Source organism: Chanos chanos, chromosome 12 (assembly GCF_902362185.1).
Source record: "Chanos chanos chromosome 12, fChaCha1.1, whole genome shotgun sequence".
In the NCBI taxonomy this organism is placed as follows: Eukaryota; Metazoa; Chordata; class Actinopteri; order Gonorynchiformes; family Chanidae; genus Chanos; species Chanos chanos.
In genome coordinates, this window is record NC_044506.1 from 17,011,264 (window position 1) to 17,034,181 (window position 22,918).

A 22,918-nucleotide genomic window follows, 5' to 3' on the forward strand; every position below is an offset into this window, starting at 1 on the left:
ATATTATCACAAAGGAAGGACCTGGAAAGTAAGATTTCAAAACAAACAGAAGAAAAAGGAATACAGACTGAGTATGTGGATGGGCAGATGGAGGCACACCGACAACAACAAGAGTTGGAGGTCATAAAGGGCACTATCAGGAGAGAGAAAACAGAGCTTGAGGTGATGAGGTCTGAATTTGAAGCCTACAAGAGACACGTGGAGGACAATTTAAGAAAATCTTTAAAGACAGAGAAGGGAGAACTGGATGTTATCCGTACTGAGATAGAACAAGAGAAGAAACTAATTGAAAGCAGCAAGGAAAACTTGAAACGAGAGAGAGATTATATGGAACAGAAGAAAGCTGAGATAGAGGGAGAAATAGAGCAGATCAAAAACAACTTTGAGAAGATTCAGAATGAGAAGCTCTATTTGGAGAAGACCAAAGCTGAGATTCAAAGGACCACAAGCCATCTTCAAAAGGAGAGAGAAATAATTGAGGGCCTCCTTGAAGACAACAAGACAAAGAAGGAAGACATTAATAGAATGTATGCTGAGATGGAAAAACAGAGGAAAGAACTGGAGAAAAACAAAGACAAGATTGAAAAGGACAAGAGTGACTTGGAGAAGTCAAAAGCAGACATGGAGATAAGGAGAAAAGAGTTTCAAAACCAGGTTGAAAACCAAAGGGAAAACGTTGAGAAAATAATGATGAAATTACAGGAAGAGAAAGAAAACATTGAGCACATGAAAGACAATGCCACAAAACAGATCAAAGTCATTCAAGAAGAAAACAACAAAGTCAGTCTCAGAAAGGAAGAACTAGAGCACTTGAACATCAAAATTCAAATAAATAAAAAAGAGCTAGAAGACATGAAGAACACTGTGATGCAGGAGAAGAGTCAACTTGAGAACAGAGTGACTGATCTGCATCAACAGCAACAAAAGCTGGAGGAAATGAAGAACATCATCAGCAGAGAGAAGAAGGAACTTGAGATGGCAAGGTCTAATCTTGAAGCCTATAAGCGACAAATGGAGGAAAATTTAAGGGAATCTTTAAGCACAGAGAAGGGAGAACTGGAGCTTATCCGGGCTGAGATAGAAAAAGAGAAGAAATTAATCGAAAGCAGCAAGGAACACTTGAAAAAAGAAAGGAATGAGATTGAACAAAAGAGGGCTGGGTTGGACATGAAAATTGAGCAGATCAGGGACAACCTTGAAAAGCTTAAAAATGAGAGGGTTGAACTGGAGAAGAGCAAGACTGAGATTCAACGTAAAATTGAGGAAGTTGAGACACTAGATGCGATAGACTATAAGATGGAACAAGTGAAAAGGGAGATGAATAATTTGGAAGAAATAAAGGCTGATTTGCTGATGCTAAAACAGGAGATAGAGAAGAGGTCTTCAGAGACACAGCAGGAAAGGGTTGAAATTGAACAAATAAAGTCAAAGATACTTGAAGAAAAGGATAACATTGAAGGCAAAATGCAAACAATAAAATTAGAGATGGAAGAACTGAAGTTCTTAAGGAATGAAATACAGCAAAAGAACAAGGAAGTGGAAGACAAGCTACAAAAGTCAAAACAAACAATGGAAGAAGTGGAGATCGTAAAGGCTGAGATTGCAAGGGAGAAAAAAGATCTTGATCAACAAATGCGGCAGATCGCAAGGAAAAAAGCTGAGCTGAATAGTATTAGGGCTGAGATAGAGAACACAAAGAGAGAAAGAGAGGAGAGGGAAAGTAAAATGGCAGATGTAGGAATCGAGAGAGCAGAGATAGAGCAGATAAAGTTGCACACAGGGAAAGAAAGAGAAGAAATTAAGGTACAAATGCAAAGACTAAATACTGAAAAAGATCAGTTAAAGCTCTTGATGGATGAAATACAGAAGGAGAAAGAAGAATTAGAGAATAAGATGGAAAACATAAAACGGGAGACAGCGGAAATGGAAATCATAAGGACTGAGATGAATCAGAGGAGAAAGGACCTTGACCAAAAAATGAGACAAATCATGAGGAAGAAAGAGGAGGTAGATAGAGTAAAGATGGAGATAGAGAAAGAAAAAGAAGAACTTGAACAAGAAAAAGGAATGATGATGAGGCAGAAGCATGAATTAGATCAGGTTAAAGCAGAAATACAAAGAGCAAGAGAAGAATCTGGAGTTTGGAGAAGTGAAGGAACATATCAAGGAGAAAAAGAACAGTTAACTGAGGAGATTGAAAAAACCAAAGTTATGTTACAAGAACTTAAGACAGATATAGATAACAGGATTCAAATGGAAGCTGATGAAAAAGAGAAAATACAAGCTGATATAAAGAAAGTGATAAGTGAAACTGAAGATCTCCAAGTGTTTCTGGGACAAAGAAAATGGCAGACAGAAATGATCATGAGAAAGATGAGTGACCTGGGAAAACAGAGGTCCGAAACTGAAGAAGAAGCAGAAAAAATGGCAGCTGAAGAGTATGAGACGCCCAGTTTTCATACAACAACGGGAAGATTTGACATCAGAGAGGTTGCGGCCGATATAAAAGTAGATCAAAATGAGCAGGTGATTGCTGATTTACAGACACTGATACGAGAGATCGAAGGAGTGAGAGATATGGTTAAAAAAACAAATGATGATTTGCAAAACAAAATGGAGGAAAGTGAATTTGACACTGCCCAAAGACAACAGACGAGAACTGAGATGGAAAGGCTAATTCAGGAAACTGCAAAAATTAGGGAAGCTTTGAGAGGAATACAAAGAGAAGTCAAAATAACAATAGCAGAAAAGCAAGCTATGGAGAATCTAATACGGCAGATGGAGAGTCAGAAAGAAAGAATGGAGGAACAAATGCAAGAGAGGATCAAAATGGAGAACAATTATTTGGAACAACAAAAGGCTGAATTAAAGATGCTAGGAGACATGACCGAAGCCAAGATGCAACAGATAAAGACAGATGTCGATAAACTAGAAAAGATGGAGGATGATTTAAAGAAAGAAAGAGAGGAGATGGAAAGTAAAATGGCAGATGCAGAAAAAGAGAGAGCAGAGATAGAGCAGATAAAGTCACAGACAGGGAAAGAAAGAGAAGAAATTAAGGTACAAATGCAAAGACTAAATACTGAAAAAGACCAGTTAAAGCTCTTGATTGATGAAATACAGAAGGAGAAAGAAGAATTAGAGAATAAGATGGAAAACATAAAACGGGAGACAGAGGAAATGGAAATCATAAGGACTGAGATGAATCAGAGGAGAAAGGACCTTGACCAAAAAATGAGACAAATCATGAGGAAGAAAGAGGAGGTAGATAGAGTAAAGATGGAGATAGAGAAAGAAAAAGAAGAACTTGAACAAGAAAAAGGAATGATGATGAGGCAGAAGCATGAATTAGATCAAGATAAAGCAGAAATACAAAGGGCAAGAGAAGAATCTGGAGTTTGGAGAAGTGAAGGAACATATCAAGGAGAAAAAGAACAGTTGACTGAGGAGATTGAAAAAACCAAAGTTATGTTACAAGAACTTAAGACAGATATTGATAACAGGATTCAATTGGAAGCTGATGAAAAAGAGAAAATACAAGCTGATATAAAGAAAGTGTTGAGTGAGACTGAAGAACTCCAAAAGTTTCTGGGACAAAGGAAATGGCAGAAAGAACTGATCATACGAAAGATGGGTGACTTAAGAAGACTGAAGTCTGAAACTGAAAAACAAGTGGAAAAAAGGACAGAAACTTTAACATCAAAGGGACAGAAGAAGAAAGCTGAGAAAATGAAGGGCCAAATCGAAAGGGGTAAGGAAGAAACTGACAGTGTAGTTGAGGAGATAAAGAAGGAAAAGGAGGACTTCGAAAAGTTCAAGCTTGAGCTACAAAGGCAGAAAGAAGAGATTGAGAGGGATAAAGAGGCCCTTGAACAGGAGAGAAAGCAGATGAATGAGAAATGGGCTGAATTAGAGAGAGGAAGGGATGAACTGGACTTGCGTGTTGCAAAACAAAGGGAAGAAGATGAGCACCAGATGGAAGCCATAGGAAAAGCAAGAGAGTCTCTGGAAAAGATCAGGACAGAAACACTGAAAGAAAAACAGGAGGTTGAAAAGGAAATCAAAAACCTGAAGCTGGAAAAAGAGCAGCTGGAATCCTTACTGGCAGATCTTGAAAAGCAGCGAAAAGAAAAGGAAGAGTGGCAGCAGATGATAGGTGCTGAGAGGACCCTGCTGGAGCAGAGACAGGTGGAAATAATGAAGCAACAGAAAGAGGTGGATGATAGTTTGGAAGACCTGAGAAAGGAGAGAGGTGACCTGGAGAAGATGAGGGCTGAAGCTGAGCCACTAAGAGTCCAAACTGAAGAAGACGTAAGGGCAACGCTAAAGGGTGAGGGAGAAATTGACATCCGGAAGGCTGAGACTGAGGTGGACAAACAAAAGTTACAGGATGAGTGGAAAGACCTGGAGGAGACCAAAGTGGACATATCCAGAGACGCTGAGCATTTGAAAGACCTCTTGGATGAGACCACCAGGGAGAGAGAGAAAGTGCAGGAACTGGCAGTCCAAACTGAAAAGGATAAGGAAAAAATTGAGAGAGTGATAACAGAGACAAAGAAGGAAAAGGAGGACTTGCAAAAGCTTAGGCTTGAGCTACAAAGGCAGAAAGAGGAGATTGAGAGTGATAAAGAGGCCCTTGAACAGGAGAGAAGGCAAATGAATGAGAAATGGGCTGATTTAGACAGAGGAAGGGATGAACTGGACTTGCGTGTTGCAAAACAAAGGGAAGAAGATGAGCACCAGATGGAAGCCATAGGAAAAGCAAGAGAGTCTCTGGAAAAGATCAGGACAGAAACACTGACAGAAAAACAGGAGGTTGAAAAGGAAATCAAAAACCTGAAGCTGGAAAAAGAGCAGCTGGAAGCCTTACTGGCAGATCTTGAAAAGCAGCGAAAAGAAAAGGAAGAGTGGCAGCAGATGATAGGTGCTGAGAGGACCCTGCTGGAGCAGAGACAGGTGGAAATAATGAAGCAACAGAAAGAGATGGATGATAGTTTGGAAGACCTGAGAAAGGAGAGAAGTGACCTGGAGAAGATGAGGGCTGAAGCTGAGCCACTAAGAGTCCAAACTGAAGGAGATGTAAGAGCAACACTAAAGTTTGAGAGAGAAGAAATCGACATTCTGAAGGCTGAGATTGAAGTGGACAAACAAACGTTACAGGATGAGTGGAAAGACCTGGAGCGGACCAAGGCGGACATAGCCAGAGACACTGAGCATTTGAAAGACCTCTTGGATGAGACCACCAGGGAGAGAGAGAAAGTGCAGGAAATGACAGTCCAAACTGAAAAGGATAAGGAGAAAATTGAGAGAGTAATAACAGAGACAAAGAAGGAAAAGGAGGACTTGCAAAAGTTTAGGCTCGAGCTACAAAGGCAGAAAGAAGAGATTGAGAGTGATAAAGAGGCCCTTGAACAGGAGAGAAGGCAAATGAATGAGAAATGGGCTGAGTTAGAAAGAGGAAGGGATGAACTGCATGTTGCAAAACAAGGAGAAGACGATGAGCAACAGATGGAAGCCATAGGAAAAACAAGAGAGTCTCTGGAACAAATCAGGATGGAGGCACTAAAAGAAAAACAGGAGATTGAAAAGGTAATCAAAAGCCTGAAGGTGGAAAAGGAGCAGCTGGAATCCTTACTGGCAGATCTTGAAAAGCAGCAAAAAGAAAAGGAAGAGTGGCAGCGGATGATGGGGGCTGAGAGGACCCTGCTGGAGCAGAGACAGGTGGAAATAATGAAGCAGCAGAAAGAGGTGGATGAGAGCTTGGAAGACCTGAGAAAGGAGAGAAATGACCTGGAGAAGATGAGGGCTGAAGTTAATGCAGAATGGAGCCTGCTGGAGCAGAGAAAGGCAGAAATAACTAAGCAGCAGAAAGAGATGGATGAGAGCTTGGAAGACCTAAGAAAAAAGAAAAATGATCTTGCAAAGATGAAGGCTGAAGCTGAGGGACTAAGAGTCCAAATCAATGATGATGTAAAGGCAACACTAAAAGGTGAGAGAGAACAAATTGACAGTCTAAAAGATGAGACACTCAAAGAAGAACAAGAGGCGGGAAAGCTGAAAACTACTGCAAAACTCAAGGAGGAGGAGTTGGTAGACATGAAGGCTAAACTAGATGCAGAATATAAAGAGATTGAAGTGGAGAAACAAAAGTTACAGGATGAATGGAAGGACCTGGAGCAGACCAGGGTGGACATAACCAGAGACACTGAACACTGGAAGAGGGTCTTGGACGAGACCACCAGGGAGAGAGAGAGAGTGCAAGAAATGACAGTCCAACTTGAAAAAGATAAGGAAGAAATTGAGAGTGTAGTTGAGGAGAGAAAGAAGGAAAAGGAAGACTTGCAAAAGTTTAAGCTTGAGCTACAAAGGCAGAAAGAAGAGATTGAGAGTGATAAAGAGACCCTTGAACAAGAGAGGAAGCAAATGAATGAGAAATGGGCTGAGTTAGAAAGAGGAAGGGATGAACTGGACTTGCGTGTGGCAAAACAAAGAGAAGAAGATGAGCAAAAGATGGACACGATAGCAAAAGCAAGAGAGTCTCTGGAAAAGATCAGGACGGAAACACTGACAGAAAAACAGGAGGTTGAAAAGGAAATCAAAAACCTGAAGCTGGAAAAGGAGCAGCTGAAAGCTTTATTGGCAGATCTTGAAAATCAGCTTAAAGAAAAGGAAGAGCGGCAGCAGATGATAGGTGCTGAGAGGACCCTGCTGGACCAGAGAGAGGCAGAAATTATCAAGCAGCAGAAAGAGATGGATAAGAGCTTGGAAGACCTGAGAAAGGAGAGAAATGACCTGGAGAAGATGAGGGCTGAAGCTGAGGCACTAAAGGTCCTAACTGAAGGAGACATAAGAGCACAGCTAAAGGGTGAGAGAGAAGAAATCGACATTCTGAAGGCTGAGATTGAAGTGGACAAACAAACGTTACAGGATGAGTGGAAAGACCTGGAGGTGACCAAGGCGGACATAGCCAGAGACACTGAGCATTGGAAGAAGGTCTTGGATGAGACCACCAGGGAGAGAGAGAAAGTGCAGGAAATGACAGTCCAAATTAAAAAGGATCAGGAGGAAATTGAGAGTGTATTTGAGGAGGTAAAGAAGGAAAAGGAAGACTTGCAAAAGTTTAAGCTTGAGCTACAAAGGCAGAAAGAAGAGATTGAAAGTGACAGAAAGGCTCTTGAACAGGAGAGAAGGCAAATGAATGAGAAATGGGCTGAATTAGAGAGAGGAAGGGATGAACTGGACTTGTGTGTGGCAAAACAAGGAGAGGAGGATGAGCAAAAGATGGAAGCGATAGGAAAAGCAAGAGAGTCTCTGGAAAAGATCAGGATGGAGGCACAGAAAGAAAAACAGAAGGTTGAAAAGGAAATTGAAAGCCTGAAACTGGAAAAAGAGCATCTGGAATCCTTACTGGCAGGTCTTGAAAATCAGCAAAAAGAAAAGGAAGAGTGGCAGCGGATGATGGGGGCTGAGAGGACCCTGCTGGAGCAGAGACAGGTGGAAATAATGAAGCAGCAGAAAGAGGTGGATGAGAGCTTGGAAGTCCTAAGAAAGGAGAGAAATTACCTGGAGAAGATGAGGGCTGAAGCTGATGCAGAATGGAGCCTGCTGGAGCAGAGAAAGGCAAAAATAATCAAGCAGCAAAAAGAGGTGGATGACAGCTTGGAAGACCTAAGAAAGGAGAGAAATGATCTTGCAAAGAAGAGGGCTGAAGCTGAGGGACTAAGAGTCCAAATCAATGATGATGTAAAGGCATCACTAAAAGGTGAGAGAGAACAAATCGACAGTCTAAAAGCTGAGACACTCAAAGAAGAAGAGACGGAAAAGCTGAAAACTACTGCAAAACTTCAGGAGGAGGAGTTGGTAGACATGAAGGCTAAACTAGATGCAGAATATAAAGAGATTGAAGTGAAGAAACAAAAGTTACAGGATGAGTGGAAAGACCTGGAGCAGACCAAGGCAGACATAGCCAGAGACGCTGAGCATTTGAAGAAGGTCTTAGACGAGACCATCAGGGAGGGAGACAGAGAGCAGGAAATGACAGTCCAAATTGAAAAGGATCAGGAGGACACTGACAGTGTAGTTGAGGAGACAAAGAAGGAAAAGGAGAACTTGCAAAAGTTGAGACTTGAGCTCCAAAGGCAGAAAGAAGAGATTGAGAGTGATAAAGAGGCCCTTGAACAGGAGAGAAGGCAAATGAATGAGAAATGGGCTGAGTTAGAGAGAGGAAGGGATGAACTGGACTTGCGTGTTGCAAAACAAAGAGAAGAAGATGAGCAAAAGATGGACATGATAGCAAAAGCAAGAGAGTCTCTGGAAAAGATCAGGACGGAAACACTGACGGAAAAACAGGAGGTTGAAAAGGAAATCAAAAACCTGAAGCTGGAAAAGGAGCAGCTGAAAGCTTTACTGGCAGATCTTGAAAATCAGCGAAAAGAAAAGGAAGAGTGGCAGCAGATGATAGGTGCTGAGAGGACCCTGCTGGACCAGAGAGAGGCAGAAATTATCGAGCAGCAGAAAGAGATGGATAAGAGCTTGGAAGACCTGAGAAAGGAGAGAAATGACCTGGAGAAGATGAGGGCTGAAGCTGAGGCATTAAGGGTCCAAACTGAAGGAGATATAAGAGCACAGCTAAAGGGTGAGAGAGAAGAAATCGACATTCTGAAGGCTGAGATTGAAGGGGACAAACAAAAGTTACAGGATGAGTGGAAAGACCTGGAGCAGACCAAGGCAGACATAGCCAGAGACATTGAGCATTGGAAGAAGGTCTTGGATGAGACCACCAGGGAGAGAGAGAAAGTGCAGGAACTGGCAGTCCAAATTAAAAAGGATCAGGAGGAAATTGAGAGTGTAGTTGAGGAGACAAAGAAGGAAAAGGAAGACTTGCAAAAGTTTAAGCTTGAGCTACAAAGGCAGAAAGAAGAGACTGAGAATGACAGAAAGGCTCTTGAACAGGAGAGAAGGCAAATGAATGAGAAATGGGCTGATTTAGACAGAGGAAGGGATGAACTGGACTTGCGTGTTGCAAAACAAAGGGAAGAAGATGAGCAACAGAAGAGAGCAAGAGAAAAAGAATGTGAGTCTCTACAAAGGATCAGGATGGAAACACTGGCAGAAAAGCAGGAAGTTGAAAAAGAAATTAAAAGCCTGCAGCTGGAAAAAGAGTATCTGGAAGGCTTACTGGCAGATCTTGAAAAACAGTGTAAAGAAAAGGAAGAGTGGCAGCAGATGATAAGTGCCGAAAGGACCCTGCTGGAGCAGAGAAAGGCAGAAATAATGAAGAAACAGAAAGAGGTGGATGACAGTTGGGAAATCATGAGAAAAGACAGAAATGATATTGCAAAGAAGAGGGCTGAAGCTGATTCACAATGGATCCTGCTGGAGCAGAGAATTTTGCAAATAATAAATCAGCAGAAAGAGGTGGATGACAGCTTGGAAGTCCTAAGAAAGGAGAGAAATGATCTGGAGAAGATAAGGGCTGAAGATGATGTACAAAGAACCCTGCTTGACCTGAGGAAAGCAGAAATAATCAAGCAACAGAAAGAGGTCCACGACAGTGTGGAAGTCATGAGAAAAGAGAGAAATGATCTTGTGAAAATGAGGGCTGAAGCTGATGCACAATGGAGCCTACTGGACAAGAGAAAGGCAGAAATAATCAAGCAGCAGAAAGAGGTGGATGACAGTTTGGAAGTCCTAAGAAAGGAGAGAAATAACCTGGAGAAGATGAGGGCTGAAGCTGATGCACAATTCAGCCTGCTGGACAAGAGGAAGGCAGACATGATTAAGCAGCGGAAAGAGATGGATGACAGTTTGGAAGTCCTAAGAAAGGACAGAAATGACCTGGAGAAGATGAGGGCTGAAGCTAATGCACACTGGAACCTGCTGGACAAGAGAAAGACAGAAATTGTGAAGCAGCAGAGAGAGATGGATGACAGCTTTGAAGTCCTAAGGAAGGAGAGAAATGACCTGGAGAAGATGAGTGTTGAAGCTGATGCACAGATGAACCTGCTGGACAAGAGAAAGTCAGAAATGATGAAGCAGCAGAAAGAGATAGATGACAGTTTGGAGGTCAGGAGAAAAGAGATAAATGATCTTGCGAAGATTAGGGCTGAAGCTGATGCAGAATGGAGCCTGCTGCAGCAGAGAAAGATGGAAATAATCAAGCAGCAGAAAGAGGTGGATGACAGTTTGGAAAGCATGCGAAATGAGAGAAATGATCTTGTGAAGATGAGAGCTGACGCTGATGTACAATGGAGCTTCCAGGAGCAGAGAAAGTCAGAAATGATGAAGCAGCAGAAAGAGTTGGATGAGAGATTGGAACTCATGAAAAATGAGAGAAATGATCTTGCAAAGATGAGAGCTGAAGCTGATGCAGAATGGAGCCTGATGCAGCAGAGAAAGATGGAAATAATCAAGCAGCAGAAAGAGGTGGATGACAGTTTGGAAGGCATGCGAAATGAGAGAAATGATCTTATGAAGATGAGAGCTGACGCTGATGCACAAAAGAAACTGCTGGACCAGAAAAAGGTGGACACAATGCAGCAGCAGAAAGGAGTGGATTACAGTTTGGAAGTCCTAGGAAAGGAGAGAAATGATCTGGAGAAGATGAGGGCTGAAGTTGATGTACAAAGAAGCCTACTTGACCAGAGAAAAGCGGAAATAATTAGGCAACAAAAGGAGGTCCATGACAGTGTGGAAGTCATGAGAAATGAGAGAAATGATCTTGTGAAGATGAGGGCTGAGGCTGATGCAGAATGGAGCCTACTAGAGCAGAGAAAGGCAGAAATAATTAAACAGCAGAAAGAGCTGGATGACAGCTTGGAAGACCTCAGAAAGGAGAGGAATGACCTGGAGAGGATGAGGGCTGAAGCAGATGCAGAATGGAGCCTGCTGGAACAGAGAAAGGAAGAAATAATCAAACAGCAGAAAGAAGTGGATGACAGTTGGGAAGATTTCAGAAAGGAGAGGAATGACCTGGAGAAGATGAGGGCTGAAGCAGATGCAGAATGGAGCCTCCTGGAACAGAGAAAGGAAGAAATAATCAAACAGCAGAAAGAAGTGGATGACAACTGGGAAGACCTCAGAAAGGAGAGGAATGACCTGGAGAAGATGAGGGCTGAAGCTGAGGCACTAAGAGTCCAAACTGAAGGAGATGTAAGAGCAACGCTAAAGTTTGAGAGAGAAGAAATCGACATTCTGAAGGCTGAGATTGAAGTGGACAAACAAAAGTTACAGGATGAGTGGAAAGACCTGGAGAAGACCAAGGCAGACCTAGCCAGAGACACTGAGCACTGGAAGAGGGTCTTGGATGAGACCACCAGGGAGAGAGAGAAAGTGCAGGAAATGACAGTCCAAATTAAAAAGGATCAGGAGGACACTGAGAGTGCAGCTGAGAAGACAAAGAAGGAAAAGGAGGACTTGCAAAAGCTTAGACTTGAGCTACAAAGGCAGAAGGGAGAAATTGAGAGTGATAAAAAGGCCCTTGAACAGGAGAGAAGGCAAATGAATGAGAAATGGGCTGAGTTAGAAAGAGGAAAGGATGAACTGGACTTGCATGTTGAAAAACAAAGAGAAGAAGATGAGAAACAGAAGGGAGCGATAGGAAAAGAATGTGAGTCTCTACAAAAGATCAGGACAGAAACACTGACAGAAAAACAGGAAGTTGAAAAAGAAATCAAAAGCCTGCAGCTGGAAAAGCATCACCTAGAAGGCTTATTGGCAGATCTTGAAAAACAGCGTAAAGAAAAGGAAGAGTGGCATCAGATGGCAGGCACTGAGAGGACCCTGCTGGACCAGAGAGAAGCAGAAATAATGAAGCGGCAGAAAGAGGTGGATGACAGTTGGGAAATCATGAGAAAAGACAGAAATGATATTACGAAGAAGAAAAATGAGGCTGATGCACAATGGAACCTGCTGGAGCAGCGAATGTCGGAAATAATGAGTCAGCAGAAAGAGGTGGATTACAATATGGAAGTCATGAGAAATGAGAGAAATGATCTTGTGCAGATGAGGGCTGAAGCTGATGCAGAATGGAGCCTCCTGGAGCAAAGAAAGGCAGAAACAGTCAAGCAACAGAAAGAAGTGGATTATAAATTGGATATCCTGAGAAAGGAGAGAAATGACCTAGAGAAGATGAGGGCTGAAACTCACGCACAAAGGAGCTTGCTGGACCAGAAAAAGCTGGAAATAATTAAGCAGCAGAAAGAGGTGGATGACAGTTCGGAAGTCATGAGAAAGGAAAGAAACGACCTGGAAAGAATGAGGGCTGAAGCTGATGCACAAAAGAACCTGCTGGACAAGAGAAAGACAGAAATGATGAAGCAGCAGAGAGAGCTGGATGATGGTTTTGAAGTCCTAAGAAAGGAGAGAAATGACCTGGAGAAGATGAGGGCAGAAGCTGATGCACAGTTGAACTTGCTGGAAAGGAGAAAGGCAGAAATGATGAAGAAGCAGAAAGAGATAGATGACAGTCTGGAAGTCAGGAGAAAAGAGATAAATGATCTTGCAAAGATGAGAGCTGAAGCTGATGCAGAATGGAGCCTGATGCAGCAGAGAAAGGTCGACACAATGCAGAAGCAGAAAGAGGTGGATGACAGTTTGGAAGTCCTAAGAAAGGGGAAAAATGATCTTGTGAAGATGAGGGCTGAAACTGATGCAAAGTGGAACCTGCTGGAGCAGAGAAATGTGGAAATAATGAAGCAGCAGAAAGAGTTGGATGACAGCTTGGAAGACCACAGAAAGGACAGAAATGAACTGGAGAAACTTAGAGCTGAAATTGATGCACAGTGGAATCTGCTGGAGCAGAGAAATGTGGAAATAATGAAGCAGCAGAGAGAGGTGGATGACAGTTTGGAAGTCCAACAGCAGGAGAGAAATGACCTGGAGAAGATGAGGGCTGAAGCTGATGCAGACTGGAGCTTGCTGGAGCAGAGAAATGTGGAAATAATTAAGCAGCAGAAAGAGTTGGATGACAGTTCGGAAGTCATGAGAAAGGAAAGAAACGACCTGGAAAGAATGAGGGCTGAAGCTGATGCACAAAAGAACCTGCTGGACAAGAGAAAGACAGAAATGATGAAGCAGCAGAGAGAGCTAGATGACGGTTTTGAAGTCCTAAGAAAGGAGAGAAATGACCTGGAGAAGATGAGGGCAGAAGCTGATGCACAGTTGAACTTGCTGGAAAGGAGAAAGGCAGAAATGATGAAGAAGCAGAAAGAGATAGATGACAGTCTGGAAGTCAGGAGAAAAGAGATAAATGATCTTGCAAAGATGAGAGCTGAAGCTGATGCAGAATGGAGCCTGATGCAGCAGAGAAAGGTCGACACAATGCAGAAGCAGAAAGAGGTGGATGACAGTTTGGAAGTCCTAAGAAAGGAGAAAAATGATCTTGTGAAGATGAGGGCTGAAACTGATGCAAAGTGGAACCTGCTGGAGCAGAAAAATGTGGAAATAATGAAGCAGCAGAAAGAGTTGGATGACAGCTTGGAAGACCTCAGAAAGGACAGAAATGAACTGGAGAAACTTAGAGCTGAAATTGATGCACAGTGGAATCTGCTGGAGCAGAGAAATGTGGAAATAATGAAGCAGCAGAGAGAGGTGGATGACAGTCTGGAAGTCCAACGGCAGGAGAGAAATGACCTGGAGAAGATGAGGGCTGAAGCTGATGCAGAATGGAGCTTGCTGGAGCAGAGAAAGGTGGAAATAATGCGGCAACAGAAAGAGGTGGATGGCAGTTTGGAAGTCCTCAGGAAGGACCGAAATGACCTGGAGAGAGCGAGAGCAGAAGTTGATGCTCAATGGAGCCTGCTGGACCATAAAAAGGTGGAAATAATCAAGCAGCAGAAAGAGGTGGATGACAGCTTAGAAGACCTCAGAAAGGAGAGGAATGAATTGGAGAAAATGAGGGCTGAAGCTGAGGCACTAAGGGTCCAAACTGAAGGACACCTAAGGGCACAGCTAAAGGGTGAGAGAGAAGAAAGTAACACTCTGAAGGCTGAGATTGAAGTGGACAAACAAAGGTTACAGGATGAGTGGAAAGACCTGGAGAAGACCAAGGCAGACCTAGCCAGAGACATTGAGCATTGGAAGAGGGTCTTGGACGAGACCACCAGGGAGAGAGAGAAAGTGCAGGAAATGACAGTCCAAACTGAAAAGGATAAGGAGGAAATTGAGAGAGTAGTTGAGGAGACAAAGAAGGAAGAAGAGCACTTGCAAAAATTCAGGCTTGAGCTACAAAGGCAGAAAGAAGAGATTGAGAGTGATAAAGAGGCCCTTGAACAGGAGAGAAGGCAAATGAATGAGAAATGGGCTGAATTAGAGAGAGGAAAGGATGAACTGGACTTGCGTGTTGCAAAACAAGGAGAAGAAGATGAGCAACAGAAGGGAATGATAGGAAAAGCAAGAGAGTCTCTACAACAGACCAGGATGGAAACACTGACAGAAAAACAGGAAATTGAAAAAGAAATCATAAACCTGAAGCTGGAAAAGGAACATCTGGAAGGCTTACTGGCAGATCTTGAAAAGCAACGTAATCAAAAGGAAGAGTGGCATCACATGATAGGTGCTGAGAGGACCCTGCTGGAGCAGAGAAAGGTGGAAATAATGAAAAAACAGAAAGAGTTGGATGACAGTTGGGAAATCATGAGAAAAGACAGAAATGATATTGCAAAGAAGAGGGCTGAAGCTGATTCACAATGGATCCTGCTGGAGCAGAAAAGGATGGAAATAATGAGTCAACAGAAAGAGGTAGATTACAGTTTGGAAGTCCTAAGAAAGGAGAGAAATGATCTGGAGAGGATGAGGGCTGAAGTTGGCCTGCTTGACCAGAGAAAAGCGGAAATAATTAAGCAACTGAAAGAGGTCAATGACAGTGTGGAAGTCATGAGAATAGAGAGAAATGATCTTGAGAAGATGAGGGCTGAAGCAGATGCACAATTCAGCCTGCTGGAGCAGAGAAAGGAGGAAATAATCAAGCAGCAGAAAGAGCTGGATGACAGCTTGGAAGACCTCAGAAAGGAGAGGAATAACCTGGAGAAGATGAGGGCTGAAGCTGATGCACAATTCAGCCTGCTGGACAAGAGAAAGGCAGACATGATGAAGCAGCAGAAAGAGATAGATGACAGTTTGGAAGTCGTGAGAAAAGAGAGAAATGATCTTGCAAAGATGAGGACTGAAGCTGATGCACAATGGAGCTTACTGAACCATAGAAAGGTGGAAGTAATCAAGCAACAGAAAGAGGTGGATGACAGCTTGGAAATCCTAAGAAAGGACAGAAATGACCTGGAAAAGATGAGGGCTGAAGCTGATGCAGAGAGGAGCCTGCTGGACCAGAAAAAGCTGGAAATAATTAAGCAGCAGAAAGAGATAGATGACAGTTTGGAGGTCAGGAGAAAAGAGATAAATGATCTTGCAAATATTAGGGCTGAAGCTGATGCAGAATGGAGCCTGCTGCAGCAGAGAAAGATGGAAATAATCAAGCAGCAGAAAGAGTTGGATGACACCTTGGAAGTCGTGAGAAAAGAGAGAAATGATCTTGCAAAAATGAGGGCTGAAGCTGATGCACAATGGAGCTTGCTGAACGACAGAAAGGAGGAAGTAATCAAGCAACAGAAAGAAGTAGATGACAGCTTGGAAATCCTAAGAAAGGACAGAAATGACCTGGAGAAGATGAGGGTTGAAGCTGATGCAGAGAGGAGCCTGCTGGACCGGAAAAAGCTGGAAATAATTAAGCAGCAAAAAGAGGCGGATTACAGTTTGGAAATCATGAAGAAGGAAAGAAATGACCTGGAGAGGATGAGGGCTGAAGCTGATGCGCAGTTGGACCTGCTGGACAAGAGAAAGTCAGAAATGATGAAGCAGCAGAAAGAGATGGATGACAGTTTGGAGGTCAGGAGAAAAGAGATAAATGATCTTGCGAAGATTAGGGCTGAAGCTGATGCAGAATGGAGCCTGCTGCAGCAGAGAAAGATGGAAATAATCAAGCAACAGAAAGAGGTGGATGACAGCTTGGAAGGCATGCGAAATGAGAGAAATGATCTTGTGAAGATGAGAGCTGACGCTGATGCACAATGGAGCTTCCTGGAGCAGAGAAAGTCAGAAATGATGAAGCAGCAGAAAGAGCTGGATGAGAGATCAGAACTCATGAAAAATGAGAGAATTGATCTTGCAAAGATGAGAGCTGAAGCTGATGCACAAAAGAAACTGCTGGACAAGAGAAAGGTGGACACAATGCAGCAGCAGAAAGAGGTAGATTACAGTTTGGAAGTCCTAAGAAAGGAGAGAAATGATCTGGAGAAGATGAAGGCTGAAGATGATGTACAAAGAACCCTGCTTGACCAGAGAAAAGCGGAAATAATCAAGCAACAGAAAGAGGTCTATGACAGTGTGGAAGTCATGAGAATAGAGAGAAATGATCTTGTGAAGATGAGGGCTGAAGCTGATGCACAATGGAGCCTACTAGAGCAGAGAAAGGAAGAAATAATCAAGCAGCAGAAAGAGCTGGATGTCAGCTTGGAAGACCTCAGAAAGGAGAGGAATAACCTGGAGAAGATGAGGGCTGAAGCTGACGCACAATTCAGCCTACTGGACAAGCGAAAGGCAGACATGATGAAGCAGCAGAAAGAGTTGGATGACACTTTGGAAGTCGTGAGAAAAGAGAGAAATGATCTTGCAAAAATGAGGGCTGAAGCTGATGCACAATGGAGCTTGCTGAACCACAGAAAGGAGGAAGTAATCAAGCAACAGAAAGAGGTAGATGACAGCTTGGAAATTCTAAGAAAGGACAGAAATGACCTGGAGAAGATGAAGGTTGAAGCTGATGCAGAGAGGAGCCTGCTGGACCGGAAAAAGCTGGAAATAATTAAGCAGCAAAAAGAGGTGGATTACAGTTTGGAAATCATGAAAAAGGAAAGAAATGACCTGGAGAGGATGAGGGCTGAAGCAGATGCGCAGTTGGACCTGCTGGACAAGAGAAAGTCAGAAATGATGAAGCAGCAGAAAGAGATAGATGACAGTTTGGAGGTCAGGAGAAAAGAGATAAATGATCTTGCGAAGATTAGGGCTGAAGCTGATGCAGAATGGAGCCTGCTGCAGCAGAGAAAGATGGAAATAATCAAGCAACAGAAAGAGGTGGATGACAGTTTGGAAGGCATGCGAAATGAGAGAAATGATCTTGTGAAGATGAGAGCTGACGCTGATGCACAATGGAGCTTCCTGGAGCAGAGAAAGTCAGAAATGATGAAGCAGCAGAAAGAGCTGGATGAGAGATCAGAACTCATGAAAAATGAGAGAAATGATCTTGCAAAGATGAGAGCTGAAGCTGATGCACAAAAGAAACTGCTGGACAAGAGAAAGGTGGACACAATGCAGCAGCAGAAAGAGGTAGATTACAGTTTGGAAGTCCTAAGAAAGGAGAGAAATGATCTGGAGAAGATGAGGGCTGAAGATGATGTACAAAGAACCCTGCTTGACCAGAGAAAAGCGGAAATAATCAAGCAACAGAAAGAGGTCTATGACAGTGTGGAAGTCATGAGAATAGAGAGAAATGATCTTGTGAAGATGAGGGCTGAAGCTGATGCACAATGGAGCCTACTAGAGCAGAGAAAGGAAGAAATAATCAAGCAGCAGAAAGAGCTGGATGACAGCTTGGAAGACCTCAGAAAGGAGAGGAATAACCTGGAGAAGATGAGGGCTGAAGCTGACGCACAATTCAGCCTACTGGACAAGCGAAAGGCAGACATGATGAAGCAGCAGAAAGAGTTGGATGACACTTTGGAAGTCGTGAGAAAAGAGAGAAATGATCTTGCAAAAATGAGGGCTGAAGCTGATGCACAATGGAGCTTGCTGAACCACAGAAAGGAGGAAGTAATCAAGCAACAGAAAGAGGTAGATGACAGCTTGGAAATCCTAAGAAAGGACAGAAATGACCTGGAGAAGATGAGGGTTGAAGCTGATGCAGAGAGGAGCCTGCTGGACCGGAAAAAGCTGGAAATAATTAAGCAGCAAAAAGAGGTGGATTACAGTTTGGAAATCATGAAAAAGGAAAGAAATGACCTGGAGAGGATGAGGGCTGAAGCAGATGCGCAGTTGGACCTGCTGGACAAGAGAAAGGCAGAAATGATAAAGCAGCAGAAAGAGATAGATGACAGTTTGGAGGTCAGGAGAAAAGAGATAAATGATCTTGCGAAGATTAGGGCTGAAGCTGATGCAGAATGGAGCCTGCTGCAGCAGAGAAAGATGGAAATAATCAAGCAACAGAAAGAGGTGGATGACAGTTTGGAAGTCCTAAGAAAGGAGAGGAATGATCTGGAGAAAATGAGGGCTGAGGCTGATGCACAATGGAAACTGCTGGAGCAGAGAAAGGTGGAAATGATCAAGCAGCAGAGAGAGGTGGCTGACAGTTTAGAAGAAATAAGAAATGAAAGCAATCATCTTGCAAAGATGAGGGCTGAAGCTGATGCACAAAAGAACCTGCTGGACCAGAAAAAGCTGGAAATAATGCAGCAGCAGAGAGAGGTGGATGGCAGTTTGGAAATTCTAAGAGAGGAGAGCAATAATCTGGAGAAGATGAGGGCTGAAATTGATGCACAAAAGAACCTGCTTGAGCAGAGAAAGACAGAAATAATCAAGCAGCAGAAAGAGGTGCTTGACAGTTTGGAAGTAATAAGAAATGAAAGCAATGATCTTGTGAAGATAAGGACTGAAGCTGAGGCTCAACAGAACCTGCTGGAGCAGAGAAAGGTGGAAATAATGCGGCAGCAAAAGGAGGTGGATGGCAGTTTGGAAGTCGTAAAAAAGGAGAGAAATGACCTGGAGAAAATGAGGACTGAAATTGATATACAGTGGAACCTGCTGGAGCAGAGAAAAACGGAAATGATCAAGCAGCAGAAAGAGTTGGATGACACTTTGAAGGACCTCAGAAAGAAGAGAAATGACCTGGAGAAGATGAGGGCTGAAGCTGATGCAGAATGGAGCCTGCTGGAGCAGAGAAAGGCAGAAATAGTCAAGCAGCAGAAAGATATGGATGAGAGCTTGGAAGTCCAACGACAGCAGAGCAATAATCTAGAGAATATGAGGGCTGAAATTGATGCACAAAAGAACCTGCTTGAGCAGAGAAAGACAGAAATAATCAAGCAGCAGAAAGAGGTGCTTGACAGTTTCGAAGTAATAAGAAATGAAAGCAATGCTCTTGCGAAGACGAGGTCTGAAGCTCAGGCTCAACAGAACCTGCTGGAGCAGAGAAAGGTGGAAATAATACGGCAGCAGAAGGAGGTGGATGGCGGTTTGGAAGACCTCAGAAAAGGAGAGAAATGACCTGGAGAAAATGAGGGCTGAAATTGATATACAATGGAACCTGCTGCAGCAGAGAAAAACAGAAATAATCAATCAGCAGAAAGAGTTGGATGACAGTTTGAAGGATCTCAGAAAGAAGAGGAATGACCTGGAAAAGATGAGGGCTGAAGCTGATGTAGAATGGACTCTGCTGGAGGAGAGAAAGGCAGAAATACTCAAGCAACAGAAAGAGCTGGATGAGAGCTTGGAAGTCCAACGACAGGAGAAAAATAATCTGGAAAAGATGAGAGCTGAAGCTGATGCACAATGGAGCCAGCTGGAGCAGAGAAAGGCAGAAATAATGAAGCAGCAGAAAGAGATGGATGACAGCTTGGAAGACGTAAAAAAGGAGAGGAATGATCTGGAGAAGATGAGGGCTGAAGCTGAGGCACTAAGAGTCCAAACTGAAGAAGACTTAAGGGAAATGCTAAAGGCTGAGAGAGAAGAAATTGACATTCTGAAGGCTGAGATTGAAATGGACAAACAAAAGTTACAGGGTGAGAGGAAAGACCTGGAGAAGACCAAGTCGGACATAGCCAGAGATGCTCAGCATTTGAAAGACTTCTTGGATGAGACCACCAGGGAGAGAGAGAAGGTACAGGAAATGACAGTCCAAATTGAAAAGGATAAGGAGAAAATTGAGAGAGTAATTGAGGAGACAAAGAAGGAAAAGGAGGACTTGCAACAGTTCAGGCTTGAGCTACAAAGGCAGAAAGAAGAGATTGAGAGTGATAAAGAGGCCCTTGAACAGGAGAGAAGGCAAATGAATGAGAAATGGGCTGAATTAGAGAGAGGAAGGGATGAACTGGACTTGCATGTTGCAAAACAAAGGGAAGAAGATGAGCACCAGATGGAAGCCATAGAAAAAGCAAGAGAGTCTCTGGAAAAGATCAGGACGGAAACACTGACGGAAAAACAGGACGTTGAAAAAGAAATCAAAAGCCTGAAGCTGGAAAAGGAGCAGCTGGAATCCTTACAGGCAGATCTTGAAAAGCAGCGTAAAGAAAAGGAAGAGTGGAAGCAGATAATAGAAGCTGAGAGGGCCCTTCTGGACGAGAGGAAGGCAGAAATAATCAAGCAGCAAGAAGAGGTGGATGATAGTTTGGAAGTAATGAGAACTGAGAGAAATGATCTTGAGAAGATGAGGGCTGAGGCTGATGCAGAATGGAGCCTGCTGGAGCAAAGAAAGGCAGAAATAATCAAGCAGCAGAAAGAGATGGATTACAGCTTGGAAGACCTCAGAAAGGAGAGGAATGACCTGGAGATAATGAGGGCAGAAGCTGATGCAGAATGGAGCCTGCTGGAGCAAAGAAAGGCAGAAATAATCAAACAGCAGAAAGAAGTGGATTACAGCTTGGAAGACCTCAGAAAGGAGAGGAATGACCTGGAAAAGATGAGGGCTGAAGCTGATGCAGAATGGAGCCTGCTGGAGCAGAGAAAGGCGGAATTAATCAAGCAGCAGAAAGAGATGGATGACAACTTGGACATCCTAAAAAAGAACAGAAATGACCTGGAGAGAATGAGGGCAGAAGCTGAAGCAAAATGGATCCTGCTGGAGCAGAAAAGGGTGGAAATAATGAGTCAGCAGAAAGAGGTGGATGACAACTTGGAAGTCCTAAAAAAGGAGATGAATGACCTGGAGAAAAGAAAGGCTGAAGCTAAGGCACTAAGGGTTGTAACTGTAAAAGATGTAAGGGCAACGCTTAAGGGTGAGGGAGAAGAAATTGACATTCTGAAGGCTGAGATACTCAAGGAAAAAGAAGAGGTGGAAACACTGAAAAATACTGCAAAACTGCAGGAAGAGTTGGTAGACATAGAGGCTAAACCAGATGCACATCATAAAGAGATTGAAGTGGAGAAACAAAAGTTACAGGATGAGTGGAAAGACCTGGAGAAGACCAAGTCAGACATAGCCAGAGACACTGAGCACTGGAAGAGGGTCTTGGATGAGACCACAACTGAAAGAGAGAGAGTGTGGGAAATGGCAGTCCAAATTGAAAAGGATAAGGAAGAAATTGAAAGTGTATTTGAGGAGGCAAAGAAGGAAAAGGAGGACTTACAAAAGTTTAAGCTTGAGCTACAAAGGCAGAAAGAAGAGATTGATATGGATAAAGAGGCCCTTGAACAGGAGAGAAGGCAAATGAATGAGAAATGGGCTGAATTAGAGAGAGGAAGGGATGAACTGGACTTGCATGTTGCAAAACAAAGGGAAGAAGATGAGCACCAGATAGAAGCCATAGGAAAAGCAAGAGAGTCTCTGGAAAAGATCAGGACAGAAACACTGAAAGAAAAACAGGAAGATGAAAAAGAAATCAAAAGCCTGAAGCTGCAAAAGGAGCATCTGGAAGGCTTACTAGCAGATCTTGAAAAGCAGCGTAAAGAAAAGGAAGAGTGGCATCAGATCATAGGCGCTGAGAGGACCCTGCTTGACCAGAGAGAGGCAGAAATAATGAAGCTGCAGAGAGAGGTGGATGACAGCTTGGAGGACCTCAGAAAGGAGAGGAATGACCTGGAGAAGATGAGGGCAGATGCTGATGCAGAATGGAGCCTGCTGGAGCAGAGAAACGAGGAATTAATCAAGCAGCAGAAAGAGATAGATGACAGCTTGGATGTCCTCAGAAAGGAGAGAACTGACCTAAAGAAGATGAGGGCTGAAGCTGAGGCACTAAGAGTCCAAACTGCAGAAGATGTAAGGGCAACGCTAAAGCGTGAGAGAGAAGAAATCGACATTCTGAAGGCTGAGACTGAAGTGGACAAACAAAAGTTACAGGATGAGTGGAAAGACCTGGAGGAGTCCAAAGTGGACATATCCAGAGACGCTGCGCATTTGAAAGACCTCTTGGATGAGACCACCAGGGAGAGAGAGAAGGTACAGGAAATGACAGTCCAAATTGAAAAGGATAAGGAGAAAATTGAGAGAGTAATTGAGGAGACAAAGAAGGAAAAGGAGGACTTGCAACAGTTCAGGCTTGAGCTACAAAGGCAGAAAGAAGAGATTGAGAGTGATAAAGAGGCCCTTGAACAGGAGAGAAGGCAAATGAATGAGAAATGGGCTGAATTAGAGAGAGGAAGGGATGAACTGGACTTGCATGTTGCAAAACAAAGGGAAGAAGATGAGCACCAGATGGAAGCCATAGGAAAAGCAAGAGAGTCTCTGGAAAAGATCAGGACGGAAACACTGACGGAAAAACAGGAGGTTGAAAAAGACATCAAAAGCCTGAAGCTGGAAAAGGAGCAGCTGGAATCCTTACTGGCAGTTCTTGAAAAGCAGCGTAAAGAAAAGGAAGAGTGGCAGCAGATAATAGAAGCTGAGAGGACCCTGCTGGACGAGAGGAAGGCAGAAATAATGAAGCAGCAAGAAGAGGTGGATGATAGTTTGGAAGTAATGAGAACTGAGAGAAATGATCTTGAGAAGATGAGGGCTGAGGCTGATGCAGAATGGAGCCTGCTGGAGCAAAGAAAGGCAGAAATAATCAAGCAGCAGAAAGAGATGGATTACAGCTTGGAAGACCTCAGAAAGGAGAGGAATGACCTGGAGAGGATGAGGGCTGAGGCAGATGCAGAATGGAGCCAGCTGGAACAGAGAAAGGCAGAA

At 43.3% G+C, this 22,918-nt stretch overlaps 2 protein-coding genes across 2 annotated transcripts in view; both read left to right on the forward strand.

The window, feature by feature from the left end:
• Positions 1 to 22,918, forward strand: part of si:ch211-250g4.3 (titin homolog) — a 33,496-nt gene that overhangs the window by 4,551 nt on the left and 6,027 nt on the right. The window contains exons 5-6 of the mRNA XM_030788537.1: positions 1 to 19,155; positions 19,283 to 22,918. The exon at positions 19,283 to 22,918 is cut by the window's right edge and continues 6,027 nt beyond it. Coding sequence (XP_030644397.1) covers positions 1 to 19,155; positions 19,283 to 22,918 — 22,791 coding nt within the window. The remainder of the gene's footprint in view (positions 19,156 to 19,282) is intronic.
• Positions 16,509 to 19,339, forward strand: LOC115825603 (titin homolog). The gene has a single exon (XM_030789388.1). The coding sequence runs from the start codon at positions 16,543 to 16,545 to the stop codon at positions 19,303 to 19,305; it is 2,763 nt and encodes a 920-aa protein (XP_030645248.1). The 5' UTR covers positions 16,509 to 16,542; the 3' UTR covers positions 19,306 to 19,339.

What these genes read in the sequence shown, in the direction of transcription:
- LOC115825603 (XM_030789388.1), top strand. Translation starts at nt 16,543, where the DNA reads ATGAGGGCTGAAGCTGACGCACAATTCAGCCTACTGGACAAGCGAAAG.